This window comes from Balaenoptera acutorostrata, chromosome 8 (assembly GCF_949987535.1).
Source record: "Balaenoptera acutorostrata chromosome 8, mBalAcu1.1, whole genome shotgun sequence".
In the NCBI taxonomy this organism is placed as follows: domain Eukaryota; kingdom Metazoa; phylum Chordata; class Mammalia; order Artiodactyla; family Balaenopteridae; genus Balaenoptera; species Balaenoptera acutorostrata.
The window spans coordinates 60058671-60075057 of NC_080071.1; the positions used below are offsets into that span (position 1 = coordinate 60058671).

A 16387-nucleotide genomic window follows, 5' to 3' on the forward strand; every position below is an offset into this window, starting at 1 on the left:
TGAAAGTGATATGCATCATTTCCACCCTCATTCCTTTGGTTAGAACTCATGTGCCCCATCCAACCACAGTAGACAAGTTGTGTGTCAGGAGGAAAATGAAAGGAGGTTGGGGGAACACATAGCATTGTCTCTGGCACAAAGGCAAACTTTGTGAAAGTTGGTGAGCTTCAGTCTTGTCTTTCCATGCTGGCTACTGTGGCAGGGAGGAGTCCTGGGATCCAAAGGGGGGTTTAAAATGGAAAGTGTTCCGGGCTTCAGTATTATCAGATACCCCATCATTTCACCTAGATAGACTCTGAAAGCTTTTCTGGGGAACATTAAAAATAGGATAAATTTGTGTTCCCTTAGAGGCAATGTGTCCCTTAGTTCTGTCACCCTGGACTTTGGTTATTGGCCTGAGTGTGTACTACCTGTGTGTCACCTTTCTTTGGATCTGAATCGATTCTTTTGCTCAGTTGTTGGATGTCTGACTCGAACTGAATTAGTCACTGATGGTGCATCAAAAGAGAACGAGAAGAGCCTAGATAAGTACAATAACATTTGGTTTAATTATCTCTTTCTTTTTTAAAAAAAATTTATTTATTTATTTTAAATGAATTTATTTGTTTATTTTTGGCTGCGTTGGGTCTTCGTTGCTGCACGCAGGCTTTCTCTAGTCGCGGCCAGCGGGGGCTACTCTTTGTTGTGGTGCGTGGGCTTCTCATTGTGGTGGCTTCTCTTGTTGCGGAGCACGGGCTCTAGGAGCACAGGCTTCAGTAGTTGTGGCTCGTGGGCTCTAGAGCGCAGGCTCAGTAGCTGTGGCGCACGGGCCCAATTGCTCTGCGGCATGTGGGATCCTCCCGGACCAGGGCTTGAACCCGTGCCGCCCGGCACTGGCAGGCGGATTCTCAACCGCAGCGCCACCAGGGAAATCCCTATCTCTTTTTTGAAAGGATTGCTCGTTCTATTTCCACAGTTGTCCAGCTTCTCAACATTCTCTTAGAATGAGTCAGAACTGTCTTCTAGGCTCACTTAGAATGTTACCATGGTGAGTTTTATGGGAAGAGAATCCAAGAGAAGATCAAATTGGCAAATATTAGGCTGAATTTCCCAGGATTTCGGGTATGATCTCACTTTCTCATGTCCTATATTTGGTTGGATGTGAGAAATGTTATCTCCTGAGCTATAGATGTGTCCTTTATTTATTTACTTAATTTTATTTTTCTTAAATTGAGGTGTGGTTGATGTACAAGATGTGTTCTTTCTGTTTTAGCCATTAGTATTCACATAAGAATGAGAAAATATTTTCTCATTGAGTAACTTCCTGCTTTAAAAGAGATTGTGTAATTGTCCTCCTCTTTTGGTTGTAATCAGTTCTGCTTCATGCGTTAGCAGGAAGTTCCCAACTGGACTTGGTGCAGGATGTGTATCTGTTGTATGAGGGGAATCACAAAGATAAAGCCATGACTTGTGAATTTGTGGCTATAATCCATTGTCTGCTTCCCTTGCTGAGTTAGAGGCCTCTTTTAGGCAGGGACTGAGTGTATATTTGTATTTTTCTGTGTTATAAGATTGTGATCAGAGTTGAGCCCTGGAATATGACTGTGTGGGTTTGAATCATGGCTCTGCCATGGCCTAGCTTGTTACCTGTGGCAGTTTTTCTAGCCTCTCTGTAGCTCAGTTTTTCTTCTGTAAAATGAGTTAATAACAGGACCCACCTCATAGGGAGGTTGGGAGGAGTGAGTGAGTCCTACCTGTAAAGAACTTAGGGCAGTGCCTGACACACACACTGTAAGCACGTACTAAATGCCAGTTAATGCTATTTGTACCTTTTGTTTGTTTAATTTTAGTTGCAAACCACTGAGCTAGAACTTGCCATGGCTTTGTGCTTGGTACATGGAGCCTGACCCAGACAAGTGAGGGACCAGAGAACTGGGGTCCTGAGGCCTGCTCTGGGCTCATGGGGGAGTGGGGCAGGTCCCCATAACCTGGGGCTAACTGGAATAGAAGGGGTAACCCCAAGAGGGGGTAACTTCTGGGGACATACGCAGGTGGATAGCTGGGGAGACTATTCCTACTAGTCATGGTATGAGCGGGCCTGACAGAGAAAGAGAATCTGAACACAAATGCCAGGGGGAGGGAGGGCAGAGAGTGGTAAGGCCTGATGGGAGAGAAAAATGGAAAGGAGCGTAGAATCAGAATCTCTAGGAGCTGGAGCAGGGGCATCTTTGATGAGGTAAGAACAGGTGTTGGCCTGAGGTGCATTTGCACGTCTGCTTCCTTGACTCAAGCTCTCCCTGCCTCTGGGAACAATACAAATAACTGGGCTTGAGGCCACATCTACAACGCCCTTGGGCTCAGGTGGCTAACTGACAGGTAAAGAAACCAGATAGCACGCTCTTACTCCTGTTGTGTTGTGGCTTTTATCAGCTGACGGGTCCTGAATCCATTTATACACCCAGCTGAGACTCAGAACAGCAGGAGGGTATTAATTAACGTGAAGCGGAAGACACAGTTTCTTCTCACACTCCCGCTCTAGGCCTCCAGTACTTCATTTGCCAATTCCCCTCCCAGCGATTTTTCTCTGAGGACTCCAGGCTGGCAATCCTGCTTGGATTGACAGTAGTCTTAATTATGTGCAACACTTTTCATTTCTTCATTTCCTAACAGCCCAGTTCGTCTGGATGATTCTGTGGGGTTTCCTTTGTCTCTTCCCTAGTTAACTTTCTCACTTGGTTAATGCTGAACATTTGGGAGGAGTGCAGGAGTCTGGCAATAAACATTATTACAGGGCTTCCCTGGTGGCGCAGTGGTTGAGAATCTGCCTGCTAATGCAGGGGACACGGGTTCGAGCCCTGGTCCGGGAAGATCCCACATGCCGCTCAGCAACTAGGCCCGTGAGCCACAACTACTGAGCCTGAGTATCTGGAGCCTGTGCTCCGCAACAAGAGAGGCCACGACAATGAGAGGCCCGTGCACTGCCATGAAGAGTGGCCCCCGCTCGCCGCAACTAGAGAAAGCCCTCGCACAGAAACGAAGACCCAACACAGCTAAAAATAAATAAATAAATTAAAAAAAAAGAAACTGCTTTCTTCTTAAAAAAAACAACAAAAAACATTATTACTAGAAACGAGGGCTCTCACTTCCTGTAATAAATCTCTTATACATATCACTGTATTATCTTATTGGTTCTTTTCTCTGGAGAACCCTGACTAATACAAGTTTTTGTGTGGACATATATTTTCAATTCTCCTGAGTGGGATTGCTGGTAAATACCGCCCCCCTCACCACCTTTTTTTAAAACTGTCTCAAATTCTCTTCCTCTTCATAGCTTCTTGCTCAGGGCCATTTCAGCAGCCCACTAATTGTTCTCTCTTCCTAAGGATCTAACTGTGTCAAACCCATAAAAAAAAAGAAACTAATAATAATATGATAAGACTAACTTGAGGGTGGTAGTGATCAGGGTGTAAATTTTTTTTTTTTTTTTTTTTTGCTGTGTTGGGTCTTCGTTGCGTGCGGGCTTTCTCTAGTTGTGGTGAGTGGGGGCTACTCTTCGTTGCGGTGTGTGGGCTTCTTATTGAGGTGGCTTCTCTTGTTGCGGAGCACAGGCTCTAGGGCACGCCGTCTTCAGTAGTTGTGGTGCTCGGGCTCAGTAGTTGTAGGTCTCGGGCTCTAGAGCGCAGGCTCAGTAGTTGTGGCGCACGGGTTTAGTTGCTCCACAGCATGTGGGATCTTCCCGGACCAGGGATCAAACCCATGTCCCTTGCATTGGCAGGCAGATTCTTAACCATTGCGCCACCAGGGAAGTCCCAGGGTGTAAAATTTATTAAAAATATACTATGTGTCAGGTGCTTTGCTAATTCCTTTACAGGGATTCTCACTTAATTTTCATAAATATTACTGCAAGATAGGTACTATTATCCCCATTTTCAAGGTGAGCAAGCAGAGCACAATAAACTTCCTTTCTAACTTCTCTAGTTAAGTAATAGAGCTGGGATTTGAAAGCTTGACTGCAAAGCCTCTGCTTTTAGCTACTTTGCTGTAAGTTCCATGCAGGTGGGGAGCTTTCCCTATGTGTCTCCAGAACCTGGAACCGTGCCTGGTACGTGGGAGCTCAGTAAATATTTGTTGGGTGAATGAATGAAGGAGTAAGCTCTACTGGTCTTGGTGTGTTTCTAAAACCATTCCTTTGTACCTGTAGAATTTAGAAGACTCTCTTATACCTATCTTCTCCTGTCCTCAAAAACAAAATCAGACTTTTATCCAAAGAGTATGTAATTTCCCCAAACCTTTACAGATTTATTCTTCCTTTATCCCATAAATGTTTATTGCACCCCTACTATTGCAGAACACCATGCTTGGGACTTCCCTGGTTGCCCAGTGGTAAAGAATCTGCCTTCCAATGCAGGGGATGTGGGTTTGATCCCTGGTCGGGGAACTAAGAAAAACAAATACTGTATGCTAACACATATATATGGAATCGAAAAAAAAAAAACATAGTTCTGAAGAACCTAGGGGCAGGACAGGAATAAAGACGCAGACGTAGAGAATGGACTTGAGGACATAGGAAGGGGGAAGGGTAAGCTGGGACTAAGTGAGAGAGTAGCATTGACATATATACACTACCAAATGTAAAATAGATCGCTAGTGGGAAGCAGCTGCATAGCACAGGGAGATCAGCTTGGTGCTTTGAGACCACCTAGAGGGGTGGGATAGGGAGGGTAGGAGGGAGACGCAAGAGGGAGGGGATATGGGGATATATGTATACGTATAGCTGATTCACTTTGTTATACAGCAGAAACTAACACAAAAATGTAAAGCAATTATACTCCAATAAAGAGGTTAAAAAAAATAACTTAAATATAAAAAGCAGTGAATGGTATGATTGATACACCAAATCATGTTACTGCAGTAAAAGATAAGTTTGGTAGAGTACTGAAGCAAAAAGAAATAAGTTCATATTAAAGTTTGGACACATTAGTTATTCAAATTCAAAACAAAAACAAAAAAACCCACCTTGCTTGGCCCTTTGTGAAGCAGGTATGGAGGCCATGAAGTAGAGTCTGGCCTCAGAGCCACATTGTGAACAAAGATAAGGTTATAAGGTTATTGTTTGGTGGCTCATTCTTGAGAAGAATCCTTGGAGAAGTCAGTAACCTCTTCTTGGAGCAGACATGGAGACGTAAGGTTTTGAGGCTAATTAGTTCAGTGGCTTTGTGCTTGGTGTCCTCGGTGTTGCGTCACCCGTGTCAGAGACCTAGCAAAGCTAGACCTGTGCGGGGCCCTGCTTCGAGGTGCCCTGACATAGCACTGGACTTTTGCTCTTGTGTTTGGAGCCGAGAAGCGAAAGCCTCACATCACAGACACTTGGACTCTGGACCTTGACCTAGCACTCTGGTTGGTTTTTAGGCTGCTGAATGAAAGCTGGTGTTTGCAGATTTTAAGAGGACGTGTTTATTCCTCTCTTTTCTCCCTGCTCTTTCTGAAAAGCTTGAAGATTTTTCTGTACTTTTAACCAGGCTAAGGCTTAGATTCTTCTAGCAGATGCTGCACATTTCCCTGGGAAATCTTGCGTAAGTAAACTTCCTCTTCTAACAGAGCAGCAGTAGTCCTGAAAGCCCGAAGTTGATCGGAAAGAGCTTTGCAGTGGTGTTGATTGGAGCTTGGCTGCTCCTTGGGGTTACCCAGCCTCCTTTCCTCATTTTCCCTTAATGGAATGGGCAACAACCCAAATCAGTAGCATTTTCCTGCACTGATAGATGTAAACAAATCTCAGCAAGGGGAATCGAAGCAGCCACTGTGGCCTCTGCTCCTGAGCTTTGAAGACACGTGGTAAGTGACACATGAGATGGTAGATGGAGGCTTTGTTCCCATGGAGCGGCTACTGCTGCCTGCCAGCTTGAGTGCCAAGGAAGTGGAGTCTCCCCTCTTAACTCCTGTGGGAATAGCAGACTATTAACGATAGCTTCCCTGGGGGCAAAAGACCAGGAAGTCTGTGGTGGTATGCTTTTTTTTCTGGGCATTCTTATCCTCTGAGATCAAGCAGCCATTCAGTTGGAAAACTAGCATCACTAATGAAATTTCCCTTTAAATCAGTGCTACATAGCAAACCCTTTTTTCACAGACAGCATAAAGCTAGGGTATAAAGAATTATAGGTCCACGATCCCTTATTGGGGACCCTTGCATTTCAAAATTTTAAAGTTTTAGGAGTTTAGAAAGATGACATGGTCCATATACTGTAATTTATAGAACATTCCAGTGGGGTCTAAGGCAGTACCCCATAATCAAATATGTGACTATTTCTACAACAAAAGGAATGGATATTTACACTAAGTGGAATAAAGACTGTAAATAGCTTCTCATCAGTTCAGGAAAGGTTTTGCCACAAAATGAGTCAGGGAAAAGAACCTAAGTTTTTCAGAGCTTTTAGGGTCTTGGAATTGTGGATAAGGAGTGGTGGGTATGTGGAAAAGCAGAGGACTTTTAGGCCACCTGAGGGACCACAGAAGCCTCTCTTGACATGTTTATTATTGATATTGTTTTCTCCTAAGAAAAGCTAGTCCAGAAGGAATTACTAGTGATCATTTGTGCTTAAAAAAAAAAAAAGACATCTATAAAGTAGTTTATAATTTCAAGTGTATATGGATTGTCCAGTAACACCCCCGATTGTTGGTGTCCCTGAACAAATGGAAAGTCAGATTTATACAAGCCCCACTCCCTCCAACCCCGCTTCCTCCCTCACTCTTTCTTCTGTCTTTATTCACCATCATCCTTCCACTTGGGGGCCTTTCCTTTGCCCTGGTTTTTTTTGGAGCCGCAGCTGAATTACACCTTTCCCGTAATCTCCTCTCCAGGTGTCTCAGACCACACTGATCTTTCCTACTCTGATCTCCTATTTTACCTAAAATCCTACTGTTCTATGTGACATGTCATTCATTGTTTTGTGCACATTTATACACTTTGCTTCTCTAGCAAGATTATGGGCTCCTTGAAGAACAGGAACTACATTGTACACTTCATCTGTATCCCCTCATCACAGTGTTTCTGTAACACAGGAAGAGGAACTTTGTAAAACATGAGTTTTGGGGTCAATTGAGTTTAAGAAATAATTTGTTCCTCTTTAGGAGATTTGCAGTGAATGTTGGCCTTAAAGTTTCCGAGCAGTGTTCCTATAACGAAACCTGGTTAAGTCTTGTCAACCTTGCATTTCTCATTCACATTTGACTTCAAAACTCCCCTTTCCACTAAGAATATCCTGCCCACTTGTGTTCCATTCATGTGCTTTATAGTAATTTGAGCTGGGCTTATTAAAGGTACTCAATGAGTGATCGTGAATAGACTGATGAAGCATCCCCTCTTTCTTATTTATTCTATACATTTATGTAATGAATCCCTTTTTTTAGATAGTGTCAAGATAAATGTGAGCTCATTTTTGGTCAAAACACATTCTAAATGAATGAGGTCATGACATTTTATTTAATTCTTTGGATTTCATCTCAGTAATCCCCAAACAGGTGGGTAATGCTGATCCTAGCCCTTCACGAACAGCCCTGTACTAACTTCAAGGCCAGAAGAAATCCCTTATCATTTCAGGAAGTTAATAAAGGAGCAGGTGAATTTTACAGAGATAGGGCTGGGTCAGGAGTGGGGTTTCCCAGGTGGGTAGAAGGAGAAGTGGGACTAATGCGGTTGGTTGAAGCTTTATTTTCCAAACTCAACACCCACGTTTTTCTTCCCCTATTTGCAAGTAAGGACAAGGAAGTTACTGTTGATACGTGGGACACAGAATCTGGCTGCTCTGAGTCCATTTTAGTTTAGGCTGTAGAGACCTCCCTCTGGGTTCTAAGGAGGTATATGCCATGCAAGAGAGGTATCACAGGCAGGCTGCATGATTTGTGGTGCAGTGGCTGCCTTTATATTCTTTAAAACTAATATATTTGAATAAACACTCACAGTTTGCAAAGCATCTTGACAGAAATCTCAGTGGGTCCTCTCAGCCACCTTCTGGAGGACACAGTATAGGCATTGGTATTGATCCATTTTATATATGAATAAACTACAGATGTAATTTGTTCAAAGTCACACTGTCACAACCCCCTTGATCCTGTAAATTAGACTGGGCTATATCTGTGTTCTTGCTGGCCCAAGAAAGAACAACAGCTGGCATCAGTCCTCACCAACTGATAGAGGAAAGATGTGCTGTTAATGGGAAATGCCAGCTGTGATGACTTCAGGCTGTGTCCATTGAGTGACTATTGCCACAGGGATATTTAAGGGATGTTCCGTCTTGGTCTGAGGCCCATCCAGATTTGGTGCTCTGATTGGCCTTATACTTGGCCTTGGGGACCTGTATGGCTTTTGGGTTCACCTCCAGCTTTTAGCCCTTTTCCTTCTGTTCTATTAGGTAAGGACTTCCTGCCCTAGACCTCAGATTCCCATCTCCTTCTTAGCTCTTCTGCTAGTGTAAGTTAGTTTTATTTCAGGACCAGTTAGTTTTTTTTCAGGACCAGGCAAGGTCCAGACCAGTAAGTGGGTGGAAGAGCCAGGACTGAAACTCAGATCTTGTGATTCCAAGACTGTTCCTCTTTCACCCGGATCACGCAGCTGCCTGCTGACTGCCTTGCGACAGCCCAGCGGCTACTCCAGCCAGAACCTGCGGGGAGCCCAGATAAAGAAAAGAGATTAAGGCACAGGACAGCATGTGTTCTGTCCAGACCTCTGCATATCAGGATGGAAAGGGAGACTGTGGCTTTCTTTCAAGGACTTTGATAAGGGAGTAAGTCTATCAGCGAAAAGAGGCTTTTGAGGGGAGCAAGCCAGTCTGAGATAACAAGTAAACAAAAGAGCTTTGCGTCTGGTGTTTCTCTGGTTGCTTCTGCCCCCTAGAGGAGAGAATGCTCCATGACTGGAGAGTGTGACTCCTGAAAGGGAGAGTTTGGACTAAAGCAGTGGGGATGGCGCTGGGGTCCTAGTCCAGGTTCTCTCACATGGTACAGCACTTTGTTTCATCCTGAGCGCAGAACTGGGTACTGAAGCCTTGCCTACACCCTCAGAAGCCATGCCTAGTGGGCGGTGCTGCTACGCCTTTTCTACCACTCTGAGATCCTATGTGGACAAGTGAGGTATTTAATAGGTTTTCAGCAACTGTCATTTCCTGATAATACTTACTTATCACAGGGTTTTAAGGAGGTTGGCACCTTCTTTATATCTCTTCATTGTGACGTGACATATATATATATATATATACACATACACAAATTCATTTTTTTCACCCTTACCTACGGGCCAGGCAGAAGGAGAAAAGTAAGTAGCCTAACTACATACTTAGGGAATGGTTATTATCATTCCCTTTTGTTGACTTACCTGGTGAATTATTTATCTGATAATGTGTACAGATCACTCCAAAATTTAGTAGCTTAAAACAACAATATGAATTTATTTATATCTCTCACAGTTTCTGTGGGTCTGGAATTTAGGAGTGGCTTAGCCAGGTTGTTCTGGCCCTGAGTCTCTTGGGAGGTTGTGGTCAGATGTCAGCTGGGGTCATCTGAAGGCTTGATTGGCTTTGGAGGGGCTTCTCGGGTACTCAGTCACGTGGCTGGTTGGTGCGAGGCCTAAGTTCTTCTCCATGGAGGCCTCTCCACATGGCATTGGGGACCTGTATTGAGTGTTCTCAAGACATGGCAACTGGCTTCCCCCGGAGTGAGTTGTTCCACAGTGACCTGGCTTTGGAAGTCACGTTGTATCTCTTCGGCCACATTCCATTCATTAGAAACGAGTTACCAAGTTGGTCCACATTCAAGGGGAGGGGAATTATACTCTATCTTTTTAAGGGAGGAGTGTCAAAGAATCATGGACTTATTTAAAACCGCCATATCTGGCAGGATGTGGGTCTCCTGAGTGGAATGTTCTACAAGGCTCTATGTGATTGTGTCCAGATACTGCTCATAGGCTGGGTGAATTAAATTAAGAGCACACAAGCCAGCTCTTATTTGTCCAGTGGCTGCTTAGATTCCAGATTTTTGTTAACCCAAGGCTGTGTTTCTTTTCCAACTTTTAATCTTTTTCCTGTTTCCTGCTGAGAAGCCAGAAGAGAAATTGTGATTGCTTACTTTTACTTTTATAGTTTATTAGTGGTTGGTAAAGTTGGCAAGACAAGACAGTTGAAACTATTGGTTGAAGCTGTGAGTCTCTGAATTATTTGTCTATCCATACTTCATATTGTTCCCATTTAGTGTCGAGAATTGAGAATTTGTAGTAAACTGTTATATGTACCTTCAGTTATTTATCTTGCCTTGACCCCTTTGAGTGATGCCTAAACTGGTATGAGATAGGACCCCTCTGTTCCTTGGTAGAAGTTATAGGTACTCTGATTACTACCATGTTGTTTGGTTTGGGGTGAATGCAGTCATAGACTTCTGGAAGGTCAGACCCCAGGGGAGGAAGAGAAGTGGGTACATAGTCATGAGACAGGGAAGCAAATCCAGAGAAGTGGCTAATAGTTTGGATGACAACCTGAATTAGGAGATTCTTGTTTAGCCTCTGGGCTTAGGACAGAATGGTTTTTCTGCTCTGAAAATGGACTAAGAACTGAAGGCATCCCTCAGACAAGGAATAGAAACTTAAAGGGTAGCTCAAAAGGATGTGGACTTTTTGAATGAGGAGGAGAAAGATGTCTCTCTTTGCTATTAGAAAGATGAAACAATTGGGTACCTACTTCTCCAATGAAGGCAAACTGAGCAGGTGGGAACAAAGTAGATGGGTAGGATTTCTAGGGTTCCAAGGCCATAGAAACTTCTAGAAGATGAACAAAAAGATTTTTAAAAAGAGAACAGGGAATATTTTTATTGAGCACCAGGAGCTTTATTTGTATTATCTCATTTAATCTTCACAGCATCCTCATAGGGTGGGTATCCACTTCCACTTAAAGCTAGGGAGACCCACTTCCTTAAAGCAATGCAGCCCATAGATGTGGTGAGGTCAGTGTTAGAAGGCAGGCTTGTCTGCTTTTTCCACTGCCTTACACTGCTTCTCGAGGCAAAGTCAACCCAGGATTCCTGGAAACTAGGAGAAGAATCTCTGGGGGCCCTGTAGGGCAGGGGTCCCCAACCCTCCAACCACTGACTGGTACCGGTCTGGGGCCTCACAGCAGGAGGTGAGCGGCGGGCGAGCGAGTGAAGCGAGCGAGTGAAGCTTTATCTGTATTTACAGCTGCTCCCCATCGCTCACATTACTGCCTGAGCTCCGCCTCCTGTCAGATCAGTGGCGGCATTAGATTTTCATAGGAGCACGAACTCTACTGTGAACTCTGCATGCGAGGGATCTAGGTTGTGGGCTCCTTATGAGAATCTAATGCCTGATGCTCTGAGGTGAAGCTTAGGCAGTGATGCTAGCACCGGGGAGTGGCTGCAAATACAGATTATCATTAGCAGAGAGGTTTGACTGCACAGAGACCATAATAAAGCAATTGCTTGCAGACTCATATCAAAACCCTATCAGTGAGGGGAAAGTGACAGTTAAGCTGCATCTGGTGGCAGGCTTTATAGTGGCAAATGAGTTGATGTACTTCAGTTGTACAGCAGCTGCATCTGGTGGCAGGCTTTAAGTCAGAATCCAACACTTACTTTAGTCCATGCGTGGCCCACCCATTATTTTATTTACCATTTCCGTCCACACCTCTTTCCCACACTGCGCACTTGTCTCAGTCACAGTTTTGGTAAGCCCGCAAGCTAACCCTAGCCAAAATAGGTAAAAAACAAACAGTGCTGGAGAGCTTCTTTGAAAAGAGGGAAAGACCCAATGATGAGACAGCAGAAGACTCTAAGACTGCCAACAAAAAGAAAGCTACATTTTAAAGGAAATACCAAGAGTCCTACTTAAATTATGGGTTCATTGCAACAGGTGATTCACATTCTCCAAGCCTGCTTTGTATAATTTGTGGCGACCGGCTATCCAACGGAGCCATGAAACCTTCAAAACTGCTTCGCTACATGGAGACCAAGCACCCTGCATTAAAAGACAAGCCTTTGGGGACTACCCTGGTGGTGCAGTGGTTAAGAATCCGCCTACCAATGCAGGGGACACGGGTTCGAGCCCTGGCCTGGGAAGATCCCACATGCCGTGGAGCAACTAAGCCCGTCTGCCACAACTACTGAGCCTGCGCTCTAGAGCCCGCGAGCCACAACTACTGAGCCCGCGTGCCTAGAGCCCCTGCTCTGTAACAAGAGAAGCCCGCACACCAAAATGAAGAGTAGCCGCCTCTCGCTGCAACTAGAGAAAGCCCGTGCGCAGCAACGAAGACCCAACGCAGCCAAAAATAAATAAATAAATAAATTTATAAAAAAAAAGAACGACAAGCCTTTGGAGTTTTTCAAAAGAAAAAATCGTGAACACGAAGAACAGAAACAATCATTGAAGGCCACCACTTCATCAAATGTGTCTGCACTGAGAGCATCATTCTTAGTGGCTAACTGCATTGCTAAAGCTACGAAGTCCTTTACTATTGGTGAAGAGTTGATCCTGCCTGCTGCTAAGGACATGTGTCGTGAACTTATAGGAGAGGCTGCAGTTCAAAAGGTGGCACGTGTTCCTCTTTCGGCTAGCACCATAACTAGACAAATTGATGAAATAGCAGAGGATATTGAGGCACAGTTGTTAGAGAGGATTAATGAGTCACCGTGGTACTCAATCCAGGTTGACAAGTCTACCGATCTTGACAAGGCAACAATGCTTGTTTTTGTGCAATATATTTTTCAGGAGGGTGTGCATGAGTATATGTTATGTGCACTTTTGTTGCCAACCAACACCACAACTGCAGAACTATTCAAGTCTTTGAATGATTACATATCAGGAAAACTGAATTGGTCTTTTTGTGTTGGTATATGCACAGACGGAGAGGCTGCCATGACTGGACGGCTTTCTGGTTTCACTACGGATCAAAGAGGTCGCTTCTGAATGTGAGTCTACACACTGTGTCATCCCTAGCAAAATGCTGGCTAGCCGAAAAATGGCACCTGAACTTAACAATGTTTTGCAGGACATGGTTAAAATTATCAACGACATTAAAGTACATGCCCTTAACTCACATCTGTTCGTGCCCCTCTGTGAGGAGATGGACACAGAGCACACGTCTTCTCTTATACACAGAAGTGAGATGGCTTTCTAAAGGTAGATCACTGGCCAGAGTTTTTGAGTTATGAGAGCCACTCCAGAGATTTCTTGTAGAAAAACAGTCACCACTGGCAGCACATTTCGGTGACACAGAATGGGTCGCAAAACTTGCTTACTCGTATGACATATTCAACCTGCTCACCGAACTCAGTCTGTCACTTCGGGGGAGAATGACAGCTGTGTTCAAGTTGGCAGATAAAGTGACTGCATTCAAAGCCAAACTGGAATTATGGGGGTGACGAGTGAACATTGGGATTTTTGACATGTTTCAAACATTAGCAGAGATTTTGAAAGAGACTGAACTAGGGCCTTCTTTCTCCCAGCTGATGCATGATCACCTATCTCAGCTTCCAAAAGAGTTTGAGCATTACTTCCCAACCACAAAAGACCCCCAAACTGGGAAGGAATGGATCTGCAACCCATTTGTGAATAAGCTGGGTGAATCGACTTTGTCCGTGCTAGAAGAGGATCAATTGCTTGAGATCGCAAATGATGGTTGCCTTAAAATTATGTTTGAGACAACTTCAAATCTCCATACCTTCTGGATTAAAGTCAAGGCGGAATATCCTGAGATTGCCACAAAAGCACGGAAAAGCCTGCTTTCATTTCCAACATCCTATCTTTGTGAAGCAGGGTTTTCTGCAGTGACAGCAACCAAAATGAGATTACGGAGTAGACTGGACATAAGCAACACACTTTGGGTGTCACTGTCTCCCATCACCCCCAGATGGGACCATCTAGTTGCAGGAAAACAAGCTCAGGGCTCCCACTGATTCCGCATTATGGTGAGTTGTAGAATTATTTCATTATATATTACAATGTAATAATAATAGAAATAAAGTGCACAATAAATGTAACGCGCTTGAATCGTCCCGAAACTTCACGCCACCCCACCCCCAGTCTGTGGAAAAACTGTCTTCCACAAAACCGTTCCCTGGTGCCAAAAAATTTGGGGACCGCTGCTGTAGGGCGTCTTGGCCAGGGGCCCCCCCTTGCTCAATCAAAGGCTACACTGGGAAGTAGGTCATGAGAGGAGCTGGGGAGTCTGGGAATGGTCCCAGCTTAGATCCAGGGGCCTCCGGATCAGCTCACAGCAGGTGGAGGTGAGGGAACTCATGACCTGGGTCACCCTTTCTGCGGCCATTGGATCTAGGTTTGGATCTGCATGCTGCAAATGCACCCATTCCTATGAACTTGTGAGTTATTGTAAGAAAGAGCCCTTTGAACAATCCCCAACTTTGTTTTGGTTGAAAGGAAAAAGTATTTTTCCTCTCTTGGTTCGTTTAGACTAGAGGTGGGCTCAGTCTGTGCCCGTGGCCAGATGCGGTGGTGGCCTCAGGCAGGGGAAGTGGTATAACAGGGGACAGACCATAACTGGGAGCCTGGGACATGAAAGTCACATATTTCATGTTTTAGGCTGATTCTATCCCTCCTGTCCCGTTCTTAGGTCCTTTAAATCCTCAAACTATGACACAAAAGCAGAAACAGACAAGTAATGGAGATTAGACCATGTTTAGGATTGCTACCCAGTGTCTCTTGAGCTTTTCTTACTCCTGTGTTGTTTTTCATGTTTGTTTGTTTTTTCCAGACATTCTTCAGGAAACCTTCACTTCCCTGGGCTATGAAGTCAAGCGTTTCTTACATCTCACTGTGGAAAATATAATGCACATTCTTGGCCAAGTTGCGCACATGCCCCAACACCAAGACTACGACAGCTTTGTGTGTATCCTGGTGAGCCGAGGGGGCTCCCAGAGCGTGTTTGGCGTGGATCAGACTCACTCAGGGGTCCCTTTGGATCATATCAGAAGGATGTTCATGGCAGATGCATGCCCCTCTCTCTCAGGGAAGCCAAAGGTCTTTTTTATCCAGAACTATGTGACGTCAGAGGGCCAGCTAGAGGACAGCAGCTTCCTGGAGGTGGATAGGCCATCAGTGAAAAGTGCAGAATTCAAGGTCAGGCAGCCCGGGGCCTGCATGATTCACCGAGAAGCTGACTTCTTCTGGAGCCTATGCAAAGCGGACGTGTCCCTGCTGGAGCGGTCCTCCCCTTCACCGTCATTGTACCTGAAGTGCCTCTCCCAGAAACTGGGGAAAGAAAGGTGAGCCACCCAAGCTGTGGCTGATCCTGGACGACCCAGTTGTTTATTTTCTGCTACCAGGATGGAAGTGCCACTGTGCCATATTTGATGCCCTTTTCTTCAGGGGGAGGGATTTTTCATTCCTTGTTGGGGTTGCCTTGGGAGTATGATATAGACTCTGCACAGCTTATGAATGCTTTGTACTTCAGAAGGTCATATAGTAGTCAGCTTGTGGTTTGGATATTTTTCTTCAAAATTAAGAAATGTTTTTGTTTTGTTTTTTCTTATTACAAACGCAATACATACTCCTTACTGAACATAAACCATGAGATATAGATGCTGAAAGCAGAACATAACAAGCAGTTATAATCCTACTTATTAGAACTAATCTGTTAACCAAATCTTGGTGTGTTGTCTTCCAGATCTTTTTTGGATACCGATACAATCATATATAAAGATGTTTTTTAAGCCAAAATGAAATCATAATCTACTGTTACTTTATAACCTGCTTTTAGTTTGTGCAACAGTATATTTTTACATGTCAGGAATCACATTTTTATGGCATCATTTTATTTTATTTATTTGTTTAAAAATTTATTTGATTATTTATTTATTTTTGGCTGAGTTGGGTCTTCGTTGCCGCGTGCAGGCTTTTTCTCTATTGCAGCGAGCAGGGGCTACTCATTGTGCAGGTTTCTCTTGTTGTGGAGTACCGGCTCTAGGCACGCAGACTTCAGTCGTTGTGGCACGCGGGCTCAGTAGCTGTGGCTCGCGGGCTCTAGAGCGCAGGCGCAGTAGTTGTGGTGCACGGGCTTTGTTGCTCCACGGCATGTGGGATCGTCCCGGACCGGGGCTCGAACCCATGTGCCCTGCATTGGCAGGCAGATTCTTAACCACTGCGCCACCAGGGAAGTCCCTATAGTATCATTTTAATGTCTGCAGAGCAGTCCCTAATATGGCTATAGCATAATTTACTTGGCCAGCCTTTAGTTGTTGGGCAATGTTTTGCTTTCACAAAAAGGAAAGTGTTCAACATCTTTGTAGCTCAATATTTGTGCTTATTCTTAATTGTTTTCTTGAAAGGAAAATTCCCAGAAGTGGAATTACGCTGTTGAATGACAAGCATTTTTAAAGCCTCTGATGCATCTCGTCAGATTGT

At 44.4% G+C, this 16387-nt stretch overlaps 1 protein-coding gene across 15 annotated transcripts in view; it reads left to right on the top strand.

The window, feature by feature from the left end:
* Positions 1-16387, top strand: part of CFLAR (CASP8 and FADD like apoptosis regulator) — a 66753-nt gene that overhangs the window by 31489 nt on the left and 18877 nt on the right. For 12 of the 15 annotated variants that reach the window (XM_057551132.1, XM_007190516.3, XM_007190517.3 and 9 more), the window contains one exon: positions 14739-15249. In XM_057551132.1, the coding sequence (XP_057407115.1) occupies positions 14739-15249 (511 nt within the window). Of the gene's footprint in view, positions 1-11881; positions 12151-12869; positions 12937-14738; positions 15250-16387 lie in introns of those variants that run through there. The other 3 variants (XM_057551134.1, XM_057551135.1, XM_007190519.3) reach the window with 3 other exon arrangements.